Here is a 25592-nt window from a genome sequence, read left to right as displayed (position 1 = left end):
AAGAAGAGATGGAGGGAGCTGGTAGAAGAGGACTTGAAGATGAAGAACTTGGATGTGGTGACAGCCCAAGACAGGAAGGTGTGGAGGAGACTCATAACAAATAGTGACCCCACTTAAGCGGGAGAAGCTGCAGAAGAAGAAGATCATCATCAAATTCCTGCCATGTACCCTCAAGGGGTGTACATGATATGATAGTACTACATGAAAAAAATTACATCATTATTAATTTCCTATCTACAATTTTCCTCCAAATCAGTCTGCTACTTGTCAAGACTCCAACATTATCAGATCTTATATTTCTATCGTCTAAAGCACTTTGTACTGTATCAATCCACCTATATCTTGGTCTTCCTCTGGGTCGTTTTGCTGCCAACCTGGCAGAGAACACTTGTTTTGCTAATCTTTCCTCGCCCATTCTGTTTAAGTGACCATACCACCTGAGATTAGCTCTGCTAACGCATTCCTGGATGCTGACAATGTCAAGTTCTTTCCTAATATCCTCATTTTTAATATAATATTGCCATTGATGCCATCTGTTCACGCCTCTAATCTTTCTCAGGACTCTCATATCTGTGGTCTCTAGTCTTTGGTCAAGTGTTTTACTTCTGACCCAGCTCTCAGATCCATAAGTTAAAACTGGTTTGAACACTGTCTTGTATACAGCTAATTTAGTGTTCCGACTAATTTCTCTCTTATTCCATATGAATTTATTCAATTGACCATGAATTTACCATAAGAATAAAAATTATTTTTTTTTACTCAAAAATATTGTACTCAGGAAATAGTATAATTTTTTATGCTATTTCTGTGTTTCAGGAGCTTCAAACCTTGTATATAATGATTTAGTAAGTAACATAGCATATATTATTTGGGATGTAGAAAAAAAATTAAATTTCAGGATATTTATCTAATTCTTGGGATTTTCAAATCTGATAAAATAGGTAAGATCCTTCTTTCTTGTAAAAGAAACCCTAATCAAAACCAGGCAGTAAATTTTTCTTTTCAAATATGTGGTATCTTCTTCTTTGTACTGCATGAAAGTATTGCATAATAATAATAATATGCAATTTGTTCTTTTTCATAGGGTATGATTTTTTTTTTTAGGATAAAGTGTTATTTTCAATGCCCCCCCAATGTGTACAGGATTGTTTTCTCACCATTTTTGCCAACTGAACATCAAAAATAGTTATTAGAATTATATTAATATTGATATTGCTTTCAATTGCATGTTAGAGTTTAGCAATTAACATTAGCATGAATTCGTATTATTCATAATTCAGAGCAGTCACAGCTGAGTGGTTAAGGTGATGGACTTGAAATCTGTTGAGGGTCTCCTCACACAGGTTCGAATCTTGTCGTCTGCAAAATTTTGCCAGCCTGGATGACTGAGTGGTTAATGTATCTGGTCTCCAGCCAAAAGGCTTCAATTTTGAATCCTACCATGAACATGGATGTGTATGATTGTCTGTGAAAATACTAGTATTGAGATGGTGGTGACCAGTAGATGGCATTGGTGTGGATGATGATGGTAGTTGTAGTTCACAATACTTGGTGGACTGAGTGGTGGAGATGGAGACTTGTGGAGTGGGTGCCTTCCCTCGATGAGTCTTTGAACTACTTGGAGGTGTCACGTAATAATAATATATATATATATATATATATATATATATATATACAGGTAATCCTCGTATAACGCAGATGTTAGGTTCCATAGAAATGGTGCATTATGTGAGACTTAGATCACATAGAAAAAGTAGGGTTATGTTCTGAATTTTTTTTTTTTTTTTTAGTTATATAAACAATGACATATCAAAGAACAAAATATTTTTATACAATTCAAGTAATTCATGTAAGTTAAGAAAACATAAACTATGAAACAAATGCATAGTATAAAATTATAAAAATTACATATTGTATGTAAACTTAAGAGTGATTCTATCTTTGGAAACTTTGAATCCAGGAGGTGATCTTTCATTTTTCGAAATATAGGTGAGTTTTTTCATTTTTTTCCAATATAACCCAGATTCATCTGCATTGAACACCTGGTCTGAACTATAAATGTTTATAAATTTATAAACTGTTTTTACTTTGAGAGCTTTTTGTTTAATAAGATTTCCATCCAAATCATTAGAGATTTCTCCATTTTTTCTATGAGAATATCGCGTACATGAGCAACACGTTTTGCACATACCGTTGACCCAGCAATAGCACTTTCTTGGATTTTGTGTTCATTTTGTTTGATTGTTCGAATTGTTGATTTTCATTTAAATTCAAAGTCCCTGCAACAGCGCTTGGTTTTTCTATTTTTTAACCGATCCATGATTTTAATTTTTCTTCGAGAGAAATTAATTTTCTTTTCAATGTTGGTTTTTCCCTTTCGTTGCAGTTTGTGGCCATTACTATAAAAATTCTTTTTTTTTACATAAAAAAGCATTACATATTAATTATGTATGTAACTCACCAGAAAATAAAGTGCTCAGCTTGAGATTAACACATTAATGAATTTTTAATGCGCTTTCCTGGCAGAATACGAAGACAATTTTCAACAATAAACTTTATACGGTGAACAATTGACATACATGTGTAGTAAAGGATATTTCCCCTAATATAAATTTCTACTTATAATGACATGCGTGATACGGGCAGACACAAATTTAATGAAGATAAAATTTGATTTTTAAGTCGCACAGTGAAAAGATAAAGGGTTACTACAATTCTTAGACAGTGTTTTTATCGAAACCATGTTGTATAAGTACCACGCTGAAAAGGGTTATTACAATTTGTAGACCATGTTATATCGAAACTACATTGTATAAGTACCGTGTTATGCAAGGGTTAGGGTTACCTGTATTTCATTTCATAATGAGCAATTCTTGGAAGTGGGGAGGGAAAATGAACCTTAAAGTATTGCGGATAATATGTAATAAATACTACATACTAAATATAAAGGTATACAATTTAATATTGCTTCCTCTAGATGAGCCTTAACTATATCCAATGCACCTCTTCTTAATAGAATGTTTCTCATGTTTTACAATCTCCCAAGTCAAGACCGCATGGTCACTTTCACCAATCGGAGGCAATGTTGTCAGCTTGGTTATGGATAGCTCTTTTGATCCTGTGACCATGTCCAATACTCTCCCACCCCTAGTGCACTCCATCACATGCTGCTTTAAGTAATTATCTCTCAGCAGGTGTATAAATTCTATTTCCTTCCTTCCATGTGATCTTTCTTCCTTCTTTCCTTCCAGTTTATGTCTCCATAGTTGAAGTCTCCCATAATAATCACTTGACCTGTACTCACTACTAATTTGCAATGCATGGCTTCCAGGTCATCTGTGGAACTCCCTGGCTTATAGCAGCAACCAAGTGTATATTTTGTCTTACTGGTTTTAATCTTACACCATATGGCTTCAAATGAACAGCCACCCTCCCACCTGTCTCCTATTCTTTTTGGTTGCAATTCATTTGCTATCATCAGCAGTACTTTCCCCATCCTATTTTTTTCCCTGAAAATACTAAACCCTTCACATTCAATCCCTGTAACTACATCATCTGCTGTTAGCCATGTCTCACTAATGCCTATGACTTTTGGCTAGGTTGCACTAACCGATGCCAAAAATTCCTCCCTCTTGTTCCTGATACTTCAGGCATTAGTATATAGAAATGGCAACATCCCCTTATCCCCCCCTCCCCCACCTTAACTTTCTGAATTACCAACCTATTCAATATTTTTGATTGAGAGACTAGATTCCTGACTTTGTCATTCTCACACTCACTCACTTCATGGGTGCCTTCACACAAACTCACTTGCTTCCATGCTAATCGCTTAAGTTTCCCTGAATTTTCATGTCACATGCTCGGTGAACAAAGTTCTCTTCAGACACCTAACACCAAAACCATTCAGATGCATTCCATCTGCATTTTACAGATCCTTCTTTCCATCAAACAGAGACCACGAATCCTACATCATTCCTTTTGCACAATCTACTTATAGACAGGCCTATCAATGCCCTCCTCAGTTTACCACTATCATAGCATGATAGGAGACTTACAATCTTCAACTTCTCGCTCTTTGGTTTTGCCTCTTCTAACAATTCCTTTACGCCCTCCCTCATAGAATATTTCATCATCATCATCAAATTCCTGCTATGTACCCTCAAGGGGTGTACAGGATATGATAGTACTACATGAAAAAAATTACATCATTAATTTCCTATCTACAATTTTCCTCCAAATCAGTCTGCTACTTGTCAAGACTCCAACATTATCAGATCTTATATTTCTATCGTCTAAAGCACTTTGTACTGTATCAATCCACCTATATCTTGGTCTTCCTCTGGGTCGTTTTGCTGCCAACCTGGCAGAGAACACTTGTTTTGCTAATCTTTCCTCGCCCATTCTGTTTAAATGACCATACCACCTGAGATTAGCTCTGCTAACGCATTCCTGGATGCTGACAATGTCAAGTTCTTTCCTAATATCCTCATTTTTAATATAATATTGCCATTGATGCCATCTGTTCACGCCTCTAATCTTTCTCAGGACTCTCATATCTGTGGTCTCTAGTCTTTGGTCAAGTGTTTTACTTCTGACCCAGCTCTCAGATCCATAAGTTAAAACTGGTTTGAACACTGTCTTGTATAGCTAATTTAGTGTTCCGACTAATTTCTCTCTTATTCCATATGAATTTATTCAATTGACTTCCCACCATACCAGCTTTGCTGATTCTGTTGTCTATTTCTATATTTAATTTATCTTCAGTAAAAATCGTGCCTAAATAGCTGAAATGTTTTACTTGTTCCACAGGTTCTCCATTCACAACACAGTTGATATTTTCAATGATTCTGCCTATTTTCATTGTCTTTGTCTTTTTATTGCTGACCTTCATACCATATCTATTACAACAGCTATTCAATTTAGTCAGAGAATCTTGCAGACTTGGTACTTATCTAATTCCTCAGCTAGCTCCATTTCTTTGCCATTCAGGCTTCTTACGTTGATAGTACCGATCTTTAACTCAGGTGATGTTGAATTGGGGTTTGTTTTCAGATTTGTTCCAGTAGCTGACTTTTCGGTGTTCGCCCTGGTTCCCTGACGAAAACAACGGGGGCCTTGTTTAACCGGGCGACGCCCCAGCCGGCACGAAATTTTGTCATGTTGTACCATCATTTTTTATTTTGGTTTAACCAATAAGAATACAATTTGGTCAGATAAATCCCAAATTGGCAGTCCATCCTTGTTCGTTCAGTATCCAAGTAGATACCTAACAGGGTGCACCACGAGAAGGTGAGGATTGGACATTAGGTCAGAAGCCCTGGTCAGTTCTCCGCATTCCTTTAAAGGCTATGTGGAGGTCTCCTCTCAGTTATACAGCTTTGACCCTTAAGCACCCCTTATTTCTTGTCTCTCAAATCATTGGTACAAACCAATCATTTCCTTCAACTTACTTTTTTGCATCTGGATGGCGTGGCTAATAATATGAATTTTTTTGGGAAACGCGATTTTTCATACTTTCATTAAGTACTCTCCTGATTATTGAGTCTCCATATATAATTTTATTCTTAACTTGTTTTTCTTGTTTGTTCAGTCAGTCTTTATCATTCTTTCAGATTATCTGCTTCTTTATTGTTTCAGCTCTGCTTAACTCTTGTTGTTTGTGGTTTCTGCAGTTTTCAATTTTGTGCTTTGTCCTATGAAGGATAACATTTAAGCACACTATTTCTTTACTGATATCCATTTAATTTTTCTCTATTTCCATGGTTGCACGTTTTGACATTATCAGCATCATTTTCCATTTTATCGTTGGTATTTGTTGAATTCTCGTCACCTAACAGTCACACACTTTAAAACACTTAATACATTCTCTCTCTCTCTCTCCAGTTTCAATTCCCTTTCACATATTCTTTAATTTTCGCGATGCATACACTGCACTGAATAATATCCTGTAAATTCAAATTTCTGGACAATGCAGTCTTTGCTACCATTTTCTTCGCATTGGTGTCATGCCAACAATATCACAATAAAAATGTTATAAATATACTAATACTCTAAAAACATGAAAATTTATGCTAACACACTATAATATTTTAATTTTCTTATGAAAAAACACAAAAATGATAAAAATTGCTAATTTCACATGAGCGCTAAATTACACGACCGCTCATAATATAACCTCGAACTGAATTCTCAAAAAAATTTTAATGATCCTTCCTCAGGCTATGGAAACCTTGTTATGACTTTTACTTCCTCTAAATGATCAAGTTTGGTCAACTTTCTAGCACGCCGGCAATCAATTGATTCATTTTTGAACTTCACAGCCATTGAAATGTTTGAGTGTTGTCTGATCACCAATGAAATGTTTAATATGTCAGATTTCAGTAGCTTTTTTATCAAGTTTAAAACAAGATAAAGTCTGCCATTTGCTGTGGATTCATAGCACAGCTATATGATATCTTATTTATTTTTGACCAACATGCTGAAATGATGCATTCATAGCATAACATACCCTGCTCACTAATAAGCAGCAGGTTTTCGTACTAATAACAGTATGATTTCTTATGGTCAGCACACTTTTTGATCAGATTCACATTATCAGTCAAAATTATAGCTCACTTTGTTAAAATTTTAAGGTCTTAAGGATTTGAATCTTTTCTTAAAATTAGAATGTGTTCAGTCTAAAAAATGTCATTAAAATTTGTCCTAATGTTAATATAGATATGAAAGATCTTGAGAAAAAACTAAGGGATGCTATTGTATACGGCCAACCAAGAACACACAGACCATGGAAAAAAATTATGATTTTAGTGGAAGGAGTTTACAGGTAGGTATTATGCTCTTTTTCAAAACTTGTTCAAGTTTGTTACTATAACTGTTACTTTCTTTGCAGCATTTTATCTTATTTACAGTGTAAAATCCCTTGCGATAAATTTTTTAAATTAAATTTCTGAGATCGATTTTACAGAGTTTTCTGAACATTTAGGAATTATCATGTATTACAATGAATTAATGTATAAATTAATGTATATTGAAGTATATGTAAAATGGAAAGTAAGGGATTAACCCAGATTATAGCAATGACGAAGTAAAAACAAAAGTTCACAAGGTCATGTGAATATAGAAATATGCCCCCAAGACACCATCGTGCTCGTGGGTAATCCTGGAAACTACATCAATAGAACAAAGGATTAGCGATGATATAAAAGGGCTCGAGGCTCGGTTTTTTCGCCTCCAGATTTTTGGTTCGGGGGGGGGGCATTATTTCGATGTATTTCCTGTGGATGTAAGGAGATGCTATGAGAGTGTGGTTACTCATTAGAAATTGTGGTGACACTTCAGCAGTTCCATTCCAGTTTCCCGATGAAAAATCAATCTAAGCTTTCCCAGAAAGCTTCTACAGCAGAACTACCAGGATTGTCCAGGCAACAGCCAGTACCCAGGAAAAAGGCAAAACGGCAAGCTAAATTAGCTGAAGTTTGTTCAAATTGATTGAGACATTTGTAAAAGTAAATGTAAGTAAGCACTACTTTGTTAATGTCTTAAAAGCCTTGCACTTGAGAATTGTATGCATGCTTACAGGAAATTGTTAGTATTTAGTTAGTTAATAAGTTGTGGCAATGAAAGGGAAAACGAATGTTAACCCTTATATGTAGTGAGTGAAGTTTAGCTAAGTGTAACATAAGAAGTACCTACATGTCTAATTTAAATATCTAAGCATTGTGACAGAGTTACCCAAGTGTTGTGTGTGTAATGTTCAGTTGTGTATTTTGCCTATGTGCATGTAAAAAGGGCTCAGAGAGATAATTTTTCCCATTTGTTTGTGCATTGTACGATTTTATTAGGTTAAAATAAAATGTTTTGTTTGTGTAACTATCTTGCCTGATCTGTTTGCCAATGCACTGGCTCCAAAAAAAATTAGCGCACCTGCAAGCCTGTTTAATTAAGAATTGCCACGACTAGCTATAAAGGATTGTGTATGTGAAATTTGATCTTGCATATGTTTCATACTAAAATTCTCAAGCTATATATATAATTTAAAATGGTGCAGTCGTTAAACAAATAAATTTTTCTAAATTGCATTTGAGAGTTGGTAACCTGTTTATTGTGAATAGACTAATAGCAAAGGTCATTCACTAGCAATGCAGAAATAAAGAAGATTATTAAGGATTAATAGTGAGGTCTATATTAAGCAGATTATAGTTTTATTTGGATAAGGTAAAAAAATTAAGTTAGGCCTAAAGTGCACGTGTAAAAGAATTACAAAGGCACGGTTGATAGTGATATAAAGTTGATGATAGAATATTGATAATAGAATATTAGAATTTTACAAAGTCGTAGCCGACATTAAAATTTACAACAGTATTTTATTATTATTATTTGGTAACCTCCATGGTTTCAACAGGCTCATTGTGGTAGGCCCACTTAACCAGCAACATGTCTATCATAATGAGCTTTGAAGTTATTTACTACCTGCATTCACAGTGCACTCTGGTAATGCTTCCACTCACTAACAACTCTCCATAAAAAATCTACTCCTCACACCCTCCTTCACCCCTCATCTTTATCTTCCAGGGATGATCTCGTGTTTTTCCCATCTTAACATCCACTTTTATTATAATTTCTTCTGTATTAATTTGATAGAATCCTTTAACTAACTTGAAGGTTTTTATCATATTTCTTTTCCTCCAACCTCTGTAATCTGTATTCTCTCAAATGCTCTTCATGTACAACCATCCAGTTTGTTGGATGTTTTATATTTATAAATAATTTACTTGTATGTTGTGTTTTGCTAATGAGAGTAAAAATGCCAGATTAATTCCAAATTTTATATTATATATTTCATTGGTCAAATTGTCTTGGATAATTGAAGAATTAGTTCTTTTAACATTTATATATTAATTTAGCTTTGAGGAATCCAACTGGTGGAACCGTGACTGTGTCATATGTTTCACAAGCTTCTCTCTCTCTCAATCATTGGAAGCGTATGCATATGTCATTGTTTCCAAGAATATGCTTAATCATGCATAACATGCTGCTGCTGCTGGTAGTATATTATAGAATACTGAGTTCACTTTCTTTAGTTATTAAATTTTAATTTGTAATTGTTGATCTAGTGGACCGGATTTTCCATTTGATAGTCCACAATAAGAAGGCCAGTGGAATGGGAAAAATAGGGAGGGGGGGGGGGGCACTGATTTATCAAATAATTGCATTATAATTCATCTGGCATTGCATGTTAGAGGTCAGCTATAAAAAGATGTTTAGCATAACGATAATTTTGTGTGCCCAATGAAAGAAAATTCACTTCCATAGAATTTCTTTCGAACCAGATTCATGTTCAGATTCTATCTTATTGCAGTAATTGATTGCATGTGAATAAACCTGCAGACCGTGTTATTTGAAATTTGAAAATACAGTAGTGTCTATACATATTGTATTCTGGTAATGCATACTTGAAATTATTCACATTGTCTTTAAAAATTCTAAAAGTAATTTTTATACTCATATAATGCAAAAGGTATTTTCAGACAGAAAGAACTACTCTCCAGTAGTTCTTTCTGTCTGGACAAATTTTAAACTTTGGACAGAATGGTTCAGAATGATATAAAATTACTTGTTATTACAGATTATATTAAATAAATTAAGCCCAGAATAACCTTTAAGTTCACTTGCTAAGTAACTGCAATAATGAAATGGCATCCTAATACAAGGGTATGGTATATATTGATTTAACTAGTAATAATCAGATTGAAAATTTCAATTAAAAACAATGCATTATCATTTCATAACTATTGTGGCATTATATAAATAAGTTGGTTTGTTATGAACTGGTTGACTACCTGTGTATTGTTTGTGAGTTGTGCTTCTCACATGATTGTTAACAAAGCTATTGCCTCACCACTAAAGACTTATTGCTGCATTATGGGATATACAGATAATGATTTCATTATGATGTTTGTGTTAGAGCAAGAGAAAATATGAATATAGATAAATTAGATGATATTGTTTAGCATTACTGAGGGAGTGAGTATGAGGAATCGGTGTTTTATTTTATTATTACATTGTCAGTTTTAGATTGTGTTTTTGGCATATATTAAACACACAAGAGGATATCTATTTTACTTTCATTTCTCTTTTTCAGCATGGAAGGCTCCATTGTAAATCTTCCAGGAATTATTGAATTGAAAAAAAAATACAAGGCATACTTATACTTGGATGAGGCACATAGTATTGGAGCCATTGGTCCGCATGGTCGAGGTATTACCGATTATTTTGGTTGTGATCCAAAAGATGTTGATCTTTTGATGGGAACCTTTACCAAAAGTTTTGGTTCAGCAGGAGGTTACATAGCTGGAACAAAGGTATAATATAAAAAAGAAAGAATATGAATACTATTTGTTATTAGTAAATTATATGAATATTATTATTTTTTTAAAAATTTTTTATTATTTGACACCTCTCGGGAGTCCACGGACTCATCGAGGGAGAGCACCTGCTCTACAACTCATCAATCACCAACTGAATGCAACTACGCCAACTACTGCTGACCACCATTGGTACGGAATTCAAACATGTAGCCTTTTGTCTGGAGAATGGATATGCTATCCACGCGGCCAACCAGGCCGGCATTTATATGACATATAAATGCAGTACTGCATGTAGCATATAATTTTATTAACATGAATTTAAGCTGTGGACATTTTGCTGGATTTCAACCGGAATCCTTGGAGCACAAAAACATTTATCATTAAGCATTACCTTTCAAGTAATTGTGGAAACAATTCAAAGTTGTAATGGTCAAACAAAACTAACTGTTCTAACATGGCATTTTCTAGAGCGAGATTTCAAGTAGTCTACAACTGTAGACTACTTGAAATCAGAAAGTGGACTGTCTCCTAAATTTTTGTAAATTAATACAGCAATATGTTGGTGCATCCAGGAATGTGTTAGCAGAGCTAATCTCAGGTGATATGGTCACTTAAACAGAATGGGAGAGGAAAGATTAGCAAAACAAGTGTTCTCTGCTAGGTTGGCAGGAAAAAGACCTAGAAGAAGACCAAGATATAGGTGGATTGATATGGTAAAAAAGTGTCTTAGAAGATAGAAATATAAGATCTGATGATGCTGGAGTCCTGACAGGTAGCAGATTGGTTTTGAGGAAAATTGTAGGTAGGAAGTTGGTAATGATGTAACTTTTCATGTAGTACTATCATAATATCCTGTACACCCCATGAGGGTACATGTCAGGAATTTGATGATGATAATATGTTGGTACTTGGTATACCAGTCCTTATTTAATATTAAGGACTTAATTTATAAGGACTGGTATTAAATAAGTATTAAATTTTATAAGGACTGGTATTAAATGACAGTTCTTCCTGTGTGAATGTGTGTCCATAGTTCTCTAAGTTATAAGCCCAAAGCACTTTATACATTCCTGGTAGTTAGTTCTCTGAGTTAGTTTTTCAGAGAACAGATAAAGGTTGCTGGCTTGAAGTATTTGACGATATCTACATTCCACTTCACATCACCATCTGTCCCAGAAACTGAATTTTCAAAACTTTATCCTCAAGGGCAGAGTGAATTTCATCCTCATGTCCAGCACTGTACCTGAAAACAAGCTCTATTTACATCCACCAAAATGGATATAGTAGAAAAATCCTTGCCAAATTCCTTAAAGATCAACAAATTAATTCCTTACTATATATGCACCATATCTTTACTTTACATCAAAGGTACAACAGATGAGCTTGGTTCCCTCCTAAAACAACATAAATGAGAATAGTATAGTGTAGAATATCTGTATTACAATTCAGATATCCCACAGGTTTGCAATATATAAATGAATTAAAGTTAGAAGTTAATAATAGGTTATTTAGTAAAGCAGTTAGATAAACATGTTTATTTTTGTATGTCACAAGCAAAACATTTTGAAATGTTATTTTTATTTTTTTAGCTCTGAAGTCTTGTTTAGATGGTAAATTAATTTATTTGAATTAGATATTAGAGCAGTGGTTCTTAACATTTTTGAAGTCACGGAACACTTTTGATTATAAGAAAGTTTTGGGGAACACCAAAAGCATTAGTCATAAAACTAACAATAAAAATATGCGTGGACTTGCCTTTTATAAAAATGGAACTTACTTTAATGCGATACATGAACTTGTCGGCTTTTGCAGATTTCAGCAATCTTCTTCTTCCTCTGCTCGTTTATCCCACTTCTAATGCAAGGTCTGCGTGTTACATTGATGTGACTTTTTGTTAGCACAATCCCCGAAGTCTTTCATGCTTTTTAGTTTTTATATTGGTTAATATTGAGAAACCAAGCTCACAAATATGATGTTGAAACTGTAACAAAATTTTCATTGCTCTTGTGGAGAGAGCTGGGTATTTGGCTTGGACAAAAATCCTCAAGAATTATTTTAGAGAATTTCATTTTTTAGAGTACGATGACAAGATAACTAATTGTTGTTGTTCTTGTAATGAAAATTAAAATTCACAACTCTGTGCCAAATGGATTTCATATTCAGTCATAATTGTGTGTATTTAAGGTAGGAAAGTAACTTGAAATCTTTTCTTCCAATATTGTTAAATGTTCTGTTATAACGGAAATAATTCCCTCAACATTTTTATTATGGAGCAAAGGAAACATATCTGCTGTATTTTTTTCTGATATGTGGTTTTTTCAAAGAGATACTTTTTTTTCTGAAAAGCTGACAATTTGTCAGTGGATGTCAAAATATTTTCATTTTTCCCTTGGATACTTGTATTAATGCTATGTAAGCAATTAAAAATATCGCCTAAATATGACATTCTAGCACACCAAATATCACTTTGAAGACATTTCAAAAGCATCTGTATCTTCATTTTGAAAAAAGGCCAATAATTCATTCTTAAGTACTAAAATTCGGAATAGCACTTTACCCCTGAATAACGATCTTATTTCAGTGTTCAAAAGCAAAGATTCATACTTGGCTTCCATAGATATGCAAAGTTTTTTAAAAAGACATGCTTTTAAAAGTCTTGATGTAGTTTACCATATTTACAACTTGGTCTAGTACAGGTTTTAATATTGGCGGTAATGTTTTGAAACTAGGGATTCTCTGTGCAAAAAACAGTGCGTAGATATACAGGGTGTTCGGGATAAATTTGACAGTTTCGTAAGGAAAAAGAAAATCTTCTTTGTATCTATTAAATTTAATGAATTGACAAAAAAACATTACAGGCAGAGTTAATTACAATACCATCAACAAGATTTACTCAAAATAACCACCATTAGCATCGATCACAGCTTCAATTCTGCTTCGGAACCTCGAACAAGCTGATGCTATAGTCTCCCTGGGAAGGGCCGCAAAAACTGTTTTAATTTTATCCATTAACTGGGCTTTTGTATTACTGGAAGTGCGATTGGTGTCTTTTTCAACTGCGCCCCATACAAAATAATCCATGGGGTTAAGGTCTGGGGAGTTTGGAGGCCAAACATTTGGACTGGTGAAGTCGTAGAAATTTTCAGACAACCATTTTTGACTTTTCCCAGAGGTGTGGCAAGGGGCCGAATCCTGCTGCCATACATACGGCCTACCATTGGCTACCCTTGTTATCCAGGGCTTGACTACAGTTAGCAACTCCACGAACAAAGCCCGAATTCCAATGCCAGGGTTCTTCAACACCTGTTCCTGCAGATTTGCGAGGAATTCTGCTGTACGAACGCAATCAGATCGTCTGCTAGGGATCTTTCTTCTTGCTACATCCTCGTAGTCACCATTGCAAGTCTCTAGTTCATGCCTGATTGTTTTTACTGTATTCAGGGAGCATTGGGCAGCAGTCGTAATATCCTTATTTTGATGGCGGGCACGAATCATCATGATACAAGTTATTCTCTTCCATGATTCAGGTGGGTTCCAGCTATCCATCCTTTCTGACATCTTGTATATGAATGAAGAAGGGTCCAAACTTTTAAATGAAGAGAAGTGTGTGTTAATACATGTAACTTACGGAAAAATATAATTAATTATAAATATGTCAAATTTATCCCGAACACCCTGTATATATATGTATCCTACTAACACATACCTATAAACGATATTCTATTGCTTTAGAAATCAATGCGCATAGCAGTCTTCAGTTGGTAGGATCAGAGTAGCCAATTACACTTGGAACTGTGTCATGTGACATCTTTCACCAGCAGAACACTTGTAACCAGTTTGTGGAACACTGCTTAACAACCACTGTATTAGAGTATAACTGTAATTTTGTATGAAACATAAAGTTCTGTAATGTAGACAGACTTTTATGAAATGCTATCACTGACAAGGGAAGTGAAAGTTACCACTGTAATTCACGTTGCATGAATAATTAAATGTACTTAGTGCATAAAGGATTGAGAAATGAATTGTTTATAAATTTTGGCTGTTTCATTGTGAAATCGTTATTGAATAAACTTTTCTGCACTGTGAAGAAGGAACTTCATCATCATTTCAAGCCCAACATTGGAAATCAGTAATGGTGACAAACATTGCTGGTCTTGAGTGGAAATTTCTTAGTTGCATTTCAAAGCACTGTGGAAACAAAAAGAACATTACTGAACGTTGCTAAGTGTTCAGCTGTCCAGTTAGTAGAAAAGGAACACAGCAGGAGGAAGCTGTGGAGTTTCTGTGTCTTCAGTATATGAAGACTGAACAGAAATTAGAAAAAAAGTTAGAAATAGAAGACTGAGAGAGGATATCCTTGCTATAAAGAGATAAGTGAAAGGAATTATGATGAGTCTTTAGACTCCATAGAAGTCAGTTATTAATAATAACTAAAACCATATCCACAGTTCAGACTGAGAATCCTAAATAAAACAAACTTTGCCATATTGTAGTCATTAATCCATATATGATTTATTGCAGTTGAAGCTGAAAGGAACTTTATTGACTTCCAGTTCATATAGAATGGGCTCAGTACAGTTTGTTTTATTTAGGATTCTCAGTCTGAACTGTGGATATGGTTTTAGTTATTATTCATACCAGACCTCGATGGAGTCTTTTGCCTTCTGCAATGAGTCTTTAGACTCAACGCAGGAGGCAAATACCGTTACAAGCAAAGCCCATCAAACTGCTTTAAACTCATTCAGTGTATCTGCATTCATCATATTGTCAAGCAAAGCATTCCACTGTTCAGCTCCTCTCCATACAAAGAACCTACTCCTATCCTGCTCATAACTTCCAGTTATGGTCCCTTGTTCTTCCTCCATTCTATAAAAAATTTCTTCCACATTAGCCTGCTAACAACCCTTTACTAATGTAAATATCACAATCATATCTCCTCCCTCCCTTCCTCCTGTTCACAAGGCTTTCAAACTGTATTCCCTCAATCTATCTTCATATCCCATATCCAAAAGACTAGTTTTCTCTGGACCCTTTATATCCTAATCGCCATGAAAACCAGGGACCAAATCTGTGCACAATCTATATGAGGCCTGATCAAGGCCGTATACAGTGGAGCCCGAACCTCTTCTACAAGTTAAGGTCCTCTGCATCATTGCCATAATCTGATGTGATGTCTTCACAGCCTGTGCAGTGTGACCTCTGAATTTTAGGTCCATGTCCGCCACCAATCCAAGTTCCCTTCTCTCCTTAACTTTCTCCAAAATTTCCTTGTCAAGCGTATACCTTGATCCCATTGTTGCCTATAAAATTTCAGAATCTTACACTTGGCAACAATGAATTGAAAACCATACTGTTGCTCACTCATATAATCTATTCAAGTCCTATAAGGCCACAACATCTGCTTGATTCCATCTGTTTAATTAAACATCTGTTTAATCTGTTCATTAACGATATAGGGAAGGATCTAAGTGGAACAATTCATTTGTTCGCTGATGATGCAAAGTTGGGTAGGGCAATAGTGAATGCAGAAGATGTCAAAGTCTTGCAGGATGACTTAGATAGATTGGAGTTCTGGACTAAGGAGAATGGATGTCAATTTAATGTGACAAAATGTAAGGTTATGCATTTTGGGGTGAAAAGATTAGCAGCAGTATACCACATTGGTGGAACTGTACTCCAAGAGATCGATGAGGCCAGGGACTTGGGAGTGTTGGTGGATAAGGAGATGAAGTTTAGGGGGGCACACTGCAAAAGTAGCTAAATCAGCTCATCAACTCACTTGGTTGTTGAAAAATACCTTGACGAGCAGAGACAAGCAAGTTATTGTACCTCTGTACCGAGCCTTGATAAGACCTAATCTCGATTACTGTGCCCAGATTTGGTCACCTCGGTTCCTTCTTGATGGGGAGGAGGTGGAGAGGATCCAGAGGCGAGTGACTAAGATGATAACAGGTCTATGGAATGAACCATATGAAAACAGGTTGAAGATTTTTGGGTTGCAGAAACTAGTTGATAGGCGGAGGAAGGGAGATATGATTGAGACATTCAAATTGCTAAAGGGATTCTATAGGATTAATTCAGCGGATATTTTTGAGATCAGGACTGATGGTGGGAGAACTAGGGGACACCTATGGAAGCTGGGCAAGAGTGTGGTTAGCAGGGGTGTTAGAGCTGGGTTCTTTACTTTTAGAGTGGTAAATGAGTGGAATAAGCTGCCAGAGTCTGTTGTGGGTGCTATGACGGTGAACGAGTTCAAGACAAGGTATGATAGATACTGTGAGAATGTAATCGCATAGTTGTGTGGACATGATGTTTAGGGCCTCCCTCGATGAGTCTAAGGACTCCTGGAGTCGCCCGAAATAATAATAATAATAATAATTCCTCATCACTCTTCCCAGTTTTGTATCATCTGCAAACAGTTGTATAACACAAGTTAAACCTATCCCAATATCATTAATATTGGGATAGGTTTAACAGATTTACAGATTAAATAACAGTGGTCTCCCAAAACTGACTCTGGTGGCACACCACTAATGACTTTACTCTTTCGAGATAGTGTCCCTGTATACCCAACTTGCTGACACCTATCCAATAGCCATTCACCTATCAAACTCACTAGTCTGTCATTCAATCCCATCTGCTTCAGTTTAGTGACCAACTTGTGGTATGACAATCTACCAAAAGGCTTTGCAGAATCTAAGTATATCACTGTATATGCATCTCCCTTGTCCTATTCGTCACCTTGTTATAGTACATAAGCAAGTTTGTAAAACATAACTCCCTTTAACAAACCCATGAAGTCATGCATTTATGCAAAGTGATCACTCAGTTGTTTCTTCTGTTTCCATCACCCCTCTACCATCAGCATTCAAAGTCCTTCCATAATAATTTCTTTTGCTTACCTTACAAAAGAATTCTTTGGGATTTCCTTTGGCCTGCTCAGCTAATTTTCTCTCGGAATCTGATTTTGTCTTCACTTTGTTAGTCACTCTTCATACATTAATAGTTTTGTTGTACATCATAAGATGCCATGTGGTCACTCTACTCCTCCATGAGATGTCACATCAATCCTCACCAAGTGGTTCTGTTGTATGCTTCTCTAGAGGCTTCAACTTTCTGGACACACCATGACAAAAATCCTAAGGAAATACAACCTTGCAATCATTTACAGAGCACATAGAAAATTGGCATCCGTTATTCATTCCACCAAAGACCAGCCACATTCCCTAGACCTACTGTGGCCTAATAGGCAGGACAGCCAATATCAGAATTTCTGAACACAAGGACTACATTCAGTTTCACCATTACAGCCACTCAGGACTTGCTGACCATGCTTTGGACACCCGCCACAGGATACGCTGGAAGAAGGCCACTCTATTACACTGCAACAAATACAAATTTGAAAGGCTGCCTCAGCCCTGAAAATCTTTCCAAATCTCTACAATTTTGGGTGCATGAGACTGTCCCAAATTTGGAAAGCATTAATCCCCCAATCTTCAGCCCAATGACAAGACTAAGCAATTTAGCCCACTGAGGATACCTTTTAGGGCTATTGGCCCGAATTTGGTTGCCTTTCTTCAGCATCATTTACCCAGTGTAAGTGTCTGCATGCACATTCTTTTTTGTGATCTCTGATGATGGCAATCTAACAAAACCAAAATATAGGAAAGTATTAATTAAAGTTTTCATAATTAATATTTTAGTATTTTGAAAAAATGATAGTCATATCCCTTTTTAATTGAAAATCCCACATGCTTAGCCATCTCCCAGTGCTCAGAAGTGAGGTGGTTACCTTGGTTACGGACATATTCTCTAACCAGATAACCAATATTCTAGAACTCCATACCTTCTATCATGTGCTGTTGCAGGTAATTCTCATAATAGCAATATAAATTACATTTTTTTTTCTATTGTGTGCCCTTTCCTCTTCTTAATCTTGAAGTCTCTTCATAATGATTAATTGCCCTGTGTTTCATTGAGCTAATTTTCCAGTGATCTCCTTTTGCTTCAGGCCTGTAGCAGCAAACAACCATATATATATATATATATATATATATATATAATATATTGTCTTCTTGGCTTTATCTTGCACAGCATAGTTTCAAATGCACTGACTCCATCAATTCTATCTTCCTGCTAAACTTCTACTTTTGCTAGTGTTAACGATACCCTCACCAGTCCTGTTTTCCCTCTCCTTAAATTACAATATCTGTTGCATTTGTGACGGCATTGTATTCTTCTGTCATGCAAATGCCTTTTGTGCCAGACCTAATTAGATGTCTTGAAAATAAATTAATGATTCCAAATGCAATCAAAGTTGAAGTAATGCAGAATTCATATTTTCCATATACAAGTAGTCAAAAGGTGTCACACCTTATGACTAATATACTCTGGAATAGAGATTAGATGTTGAAAGTTTTTTCACTTGGTTATACTATAAATTAGATGCCAAGAAATTATATTCTTGGTTTCATCCTTTATCCAAGTGTAAGCAAACAAAGTTTGCACATGAAGTAATGTATGACTGGGTTACTAGAGAGAGAGAGAGAGAGATGAGACTGATGAATGACAGGAGGGTGATAATACAGTCAGCCCATGATTGGGGTTTTTTTCTGATGATCCTGTCATAAGTCAAAAAGTCATCAATCAGAAATCAGTATATGAACTACAAGGATATATTAACAGTTAACATGCATGAATTCTAAAACGTGTAGATCTGTTTTTGTTATATTTTTTAACTAAATTTGGTCATCATAATCATCAAATTTGATCTGCACCCTCAAAGAGGTATACAGGATATTTCTGATAGTACTACATGAAAAAGTTACACCATTGCTAACTTCTAGTCAACAATTTTCCTCCAAATTATTGTGTTGTCTGTAAAGATTCCAACATTATCAGATCTTATATTTCTGAATCTTAAGGCACTTTTTACTGTATCAATCTATCTGCATTGTGGTCTTCCTCTGGGTCTGTTTTCTGCCATCCTGTCAAAGAACACTTGTTTAGCTAATCTTTCCGTTCCCATTTTGTTTAAGTGGCCATACAACCTGAGATTAGTTCTACTGACTCATTCCTGAATGCTAATAATGGCAAGTTCTTTCCTAATATTCTCATTTCTGATGTCATACTGCCATTGATGCCATCTGTTCACTCCACTAATCTTTCTCAGATATCTGATATCAGAGGTCTCTAGTCTTCTTTGATCAAGTGTTTTATTTCTAACCCAGCTCTCAGATCCATACGTTAAAATAGGTTTGAACACTGTCTTGTATTTAGCTAATTTAGCGTTTTGACTAATTGCTTTCTTATTCCAAATAAATTTATTTACCTGACTTTCTACCATACCAGCTTTACTAATTCTGTTGTCTATTTCCATATTTAATTTGCCATCTTCACTACAGAACAAGCAAAACACTTCAAATCGTTGCAGTGTTTTGCTTGTTCTGTAGGTTCACCATTCTGGATACAGTTGATGTTTTCATGCCTATTTTCATTGTCTTTGTCATTTTATTGCTGATTTTCATACCAAATTTATTACAACTATTCAATTTAGTTAGGGAATCTGGCAGACTTGTGCTGGATTTATTCAAAAGTATAACATCATCTGTACAAAGCAGAGAACTAAGATTAACATCACCAATTTTAATATCAGATTTAATACCACTTCATAATGCAATCCATATAAATAATGAATAACAATAGAGGTAATGTGCACCCTTGGCATACACCTGATTTTACTTCAAACTATCTTCCTATACCTCCTTCAACTGCTGATTTACAGCTTAAATAGAGACTGTATTGCTTGATATAATGTCCCACTTTCCCCATATAACTGTAGCATTTTGAAGAGCTTTCCTCTTGGCATTTTGTCATATGCCTTTTCAGATCAACAAATCTTAAATATAAATTCTTGTTATATTCCCAAGATTTCTCAACTTTTTACTTCATGTATGGATATGTATTCCTGACTGTTTTCCTTTTGGGAGTGTTCTGCCATCATAATTCCTTTTTCTTTTTACAGTACTTTTTCCTCCTTCTCTAAGCTTTTTCAATAGCTTTCAGAATATTTTGCACCTTCCTGATATATATTTTCTATGTTCTTACCAAAGTCTTCCCATGACTTTTGTTTAGCTAGTTTTACAGTGTTTAGCTTTCTTACATTTTTCTCTGTATTCCCTAATAGCACAAGCTGACTTACTTGCTAGGAACTTTCTGTATACTTTCTTCTTTTCCTTGACTGCCTGGTTTTTTAACTTCCTGAGTCCACCATAGAGTTCTGCTTTTTCTCTCCATACAGACAACCTTACCACATGCTTCTCTGGCTGAATCTGTTTTTTTTTTTTCAGGATTTGCCACTGAATCTCCAAGGTTTGGGTTTTTTTTTTTTTTTTTTTTTAATAATATTTGTTATTTTAGTCTACAGTTCACATCTGAGAGCTGCTCAACTTTTATTCGCTTTAAGACTTTCTTGCATGTTCTTATTTTCAATATGAAATTCAATTTTATCCTGCTCAAAACTAAATATTGATCACTTCCTATTTCAAGTCCTCTGTATACTCTTGTGTCCTGAACCAGTGAGAAAACATCGCTATTAACAATATCACATAGTCACTGAGACTTTTCTTATTTCTTGCATCTTCTCTCCATGTGAATTTGTGCACATTTTTATGTTGGAACATGAATTTATGTCCTGAACAGAAATCCATCAAGCATTTACCATTATTATTAGCTTTGCACTTTTCTCAATTTATCCCAAAACCTTTCTATATGTCTAGTAATCATGACTTACTCTGCTGTTTAGATCTCCAACAGTGACCAACTTTTCCTTTTTTTATTGAGCTATCTGCTCTCTCTAATGCCTAAAAATTCCTCCATTTCTTCCTTTTGTAGAACCTTCTGTCGGACCATAAGCACCAATAAGTCTCATTGTCCAATTCTCCATTCTGATATATGCTCACATCACTCTACTTGATATTGTCTACCATTCAAGAAGATTATCATCATATTTAGTGTTGAATACTGTAGCTACTCCCTGTTTTCTCTGATTGTCATTTCCTGAATATAACCTTTCATTGTTTGCCCTAGTACCCTGATGAAACAACAGGGGCCTTGTTTAACTGGGTGATGCACCAGCTGGCATGAAATTCTTTCATGTTGTACCATTATTTTACATTGTGGTTTAAGCCAATAAGAATACAATTTGGTCAGCTGAATCCCAAATTACTAGTCATCCTTGTTCATTCAGGTAAATACCTAACAGGGTGCAACACGGGAAGGTGAGGATTAGACATTAGATCAGAAGCCCCAGTCATTTCTCCGCATTCCTTATATGTGGAGGTCTCCTCCCAGTTATACAGCTTTGATCCTTAAGCATCCCACTAATTTTGGCTTATAGTGAAATAATACAGTGTACAAATAATAGCATAAAATTGCTGTATATAGAACTGATTGTAACAGTGAGACATGAGTGCACGGTACTTATGTGTACTTAAAATATAATACATAGAGCAAGAGTAATTCTTCAGGCTGCTACTTTTTTAATTGGAGAATTCATCAGAAGAGTCAGAGAGGCTAAATAATCAACAATAAATTCTTCAAATTTAGGAATTGAAACAAAGCACTGGATGGTTCACAGATGCATAACTTGTGGAAGGGATAGGCTCATCTTCAGAGAAAGATGTGACAGCTGGAGCAGTCTTCTTTAAAAATTTGTACATTAACATCTTACTTAGTACTGGTTTCTTTTTCTTTTTTGCAGTAATATTTTCACAACAAGCAATTGCAGTTTGTATCATTTTGTGTACTTTACTAAATCTTTCTATGTTGGGATCCATTCCCTCAAACAGTTGAACTGCTTTATTGACAGAGGCAAATGCCTCTGCCAATTTTTTCACTACAAACTTTGCTTCTTTTTCTTCTACTTTTTTGTCTCTCTCTCTTATTCTTCTGTAACTTTGAGCTTTTAGCTTCTTGTCTTCTTTTGAAAGCTCTTCCTCCTCAGCTTCCATCAAATCCTCTACATCTTCATGTCATCCTCCAGCTCTTTAGCAAATGGCACTATCATGCCACCAATCTCTTGTAAAGCTTAAGCTCTATCAAAATATTAAGTAATCTTGATATTAATGAGGCTGCAGAACTGGAAGGGATATATATCCCTGTGCATATTATGGGAATGTGCAAAAGAGCTGGCAGTGCCCTTAACTTATTTGTTCAACAGTAGTCTAGCAACAGTAACAGGCCCAGAAGAGTGTAAAGAAGGAAAAATAGTACCACTGCATAAGGGAGAATCCAGGTCACTGGTGTTCAACTATAGGTCAGTGTGTATATTAGGTGTAGTGAAGGTAGAGAGGCTGATTAGAGACAGAATACAAACCTGGATTCCCAGCATGGGTTTGTTAAGTGGAGGTCTTGCTTAAGTAATTTAGTTGCATTTTATAATAGGGTGACTAGTGTATCATACAGAGGATGTGCTTATATAGTGATTTATCTTGACTTTGCTAAAGCATTTGAGGAAGTACTATATAATAACTACATAGAATAGTTATTATATACTGTGCGACCACAGATGTGAGACCCTTCGACACTTCTGCGCATGGTAGAGAAGGTGAATCCATTCCGATAATAAGGTAATCAATGCATTTTGTGGGATGAGTGTTTATTATTATATGTCAGAAAATTAGCTTTTCTTTTATGAAAATTCTAGTTTTTAAAGTGATAAATTCTCTCAGCTTGACCAGAACCTCAAGATAATAATGTTTGTTAACTGTCTGACCCTCTGGTACCCATTCAACCATTATCATGCCATTGATATAAAAAAAAGAAAAGATCAGCATTGCCTTCAGTTTGGACTTGCTCATTCTTGCTTTTTTCATTCTTGGTGATGTGGGAGTTTTCCAGTGCATTTTCACCAGTTTATCTGGGGGTTTTCATCCCATAAGCAGGCAAACCGGCCCCGTGAACACACACGGATTAATTTTATATATAAAGCACATGATTTCGTTCATTGGTAACGAATTTGTACATCTCTTTATTCCTTTCTTCCCTTCAACATGAATTGACTCTTCTTGGCAAATTGCCTGCTGAGGGTCTCGCATCTGTGGTCGGACAGTACTACTTTACATAGAGTACAACATAAATGGGAGTGGTCAGACTGAAGAGAGAAGTGTGGTATAGCAGACAGAATAAGGAATGTTGGTGCTGGTAGAATGGTCTCAAAGGCACCGAGATTATTATGTTTGTATACGGATCTAGGGAGTATTCAAAATAAGAGAATTGCATTGATTGAGTCAGTATGCAAAGAGAATTGGTATAAGTGATTACTTAGTTGTCTGAGGATGATGTGGCAGGAATAGAGATGGAAGGATCTGTTACTTATTATTTTTGCATAAAAAGATCAAAATAAACTGCTGATCCCTTTTTATTTTATTTTTAGGTTTCACTGTTTTATCAAACTTTGTATCATTAAAATAAAATTTTTAATATCTGTTACATTTTTATAGAAGTTAATCAATCATATCAGAAGATATTCCCACAGTTTCTCTTACGCTACAAGTATGGCTGCTCCTGTAGCACAACAAATAATAACATCCATGAAAATTATTATGGGAATTGAAGGTGATAATGAAGGCAAGTATTTCTTATTTATCTTCACTAAGTGGCAAGAATTTTGTTATAGATATGGAAGTAGCATTTTTTATAGATATGTTTTTAAGGTGGTGGTCTTTATTACTTAATTCTCTGACAGCTAATAATCAATATCGTTAGAATGACTTTATGCTATTTAATCCAGTTAACTAGCTTTTAGAAAGTGCTTTCTGACTCCTTGCCACTGAACTATTTCACACTGTAGTGCAGTTAGGCAGGCTCCATTCAGTACAACTGGTACTATATTTATACTGTTTTGTAGTGTTCTTAGTTTTATTATTCCTGAATCATGAAAGTGTACAGTGATGGTTTTCTAAGAAATCTAGAAAGGCTTTACAATGGAAATTAAAATAAATCAGGCATTCTGGACACAGAAAAATTAAAAAAAATTGATTAAGCAGAAAGTATGCTTTTTATGTGAATTCCACCACAAAAAGTTATAATCCTGGTACTGCAAGTGGACCATTGGTTATATAATTCTAAAACACTGCTCTAGAAACCAAGCATAGCACTTTTTCAGTCCATTTCAGGAATGAAGTGGATTGAAAATTAATAACCTAGATTAGTAATCTGGATTATACTATCATAAAGAGTTAATAATCAAATCCAGTGGACTTCATGAAACAGCATGGAGAGGTCTCTAAAAAGAAAAGTATTAAGCTAGTAGTACAGATTGGTTTATATATTTTAAAGCAATGGAAAATTTGCATAATATGACTGCAATGCATCTGTTATATTGATGTTGAGATAGCCTTTGGTAAATTCCCAGAAATGGGGGTAAAATTATTTTTACTTTCTTCAACAGAAAATAAATCAGTCTTTAAAGTTTCCATTTGTTACCAAAATCATGCACTTAATATGGTCCACATAACACATTTATTAAATACGAAGTGATTTTAATAGGCAGCTCACACATTATTGTGAGATATATCTAAAACAGGACTTCTGTAGTTGGATTGCCAGCTTTCTGTCTGGATGCACTCTGTGTGATGGTGGATGATTCCTTATCCTCTCACCATTCAACTAATGCTGAGGTTCCACAGGGTTCTGTCCTCTCACCAACCCTCTTCCTGCTATATATCAATGACTTACTTCAGTTGACCTCCACCCCAATACACAGTTTTGCAGATGATAGCACATTGCAATCCTCCCTTTTATTTGGTAAACCTTACCTACACAACTCACTTCAACCTACAGAACATCAACCGCCACCCTCATTGGAGTTCAGATAACCTCATAAATTTCAGTGCTAATAAAACCTACTTCTGTCCTATTTCTCATAAAAAAAAAAAAAAAAAAAAAAAAAATAATAATAATAATTTTTTCCCAGTATTCTTTTTGAAGATACCCAAATTTCCAGACAGTTTGAGATTTCTCTTCTTGGAATTACCTTGACATTAAATCTCTCCTGGCATAAACACATCACAACCATTGCATCCTCAGCTTCAAAAAAACCCAGGATTTCTCTTTCGTTTAAGACATTACTTCACCCCTGAACAGCTGTTAATATTATACAAATCACAAATCCACCCAACTGTTGAATACTGCTCCCACATATGGGAGTGGGGCCCCTAA

General features: G+C 35.3%; 1 protein-coding gene across 1 annotated transcript in view; it reads left to right on the top strand.

The window, feature by feature from the left end:
* The window catches only part of lace (serine palmitoyltransferase long chain base subunit), a 155337-nt gene that overhangs the window by 85132 nt on the left and 44613 nt on the right, over nt 1–25592 (top strand). Inside the window, exons 6-8 of the mRNA XM_090407054.1 lie at nt 6718–6823; nt 10142–10361; nt 23873–23999. Of these exons, the coding sequence (XP_090263180.1) occupies nt 6718–6823; nt 10142–10361; nt 23873–23999 (453 nt within the window). The remainder of the gene's footprint in view (nt 1–6717; nt 6824–10141; nt 10362–23872; nt 24000–25592) is intronic.

The sequence above is a fragment of the Typopeltis vanoorti genome, chromosome 17 (assembly GCF_054136105.1).
Source record: "Typopeltis vanoorti isolate ZY-2024b chromosome 17, IOZ_Tvanoo_1.0, whole genome shotgun sequence".
In the NCBI taxonomy this organism is placed as follows: domain Eukaryota; kingdom Metazoa; phylum Arthropoda; class Arachnida; order Uropygi; family Thelyphonidae; genus Typopeltis; species Typopeltis vanoorti.
This window is presented reverse-complemented; position numbering and strand designations above follow the sequence as displayed.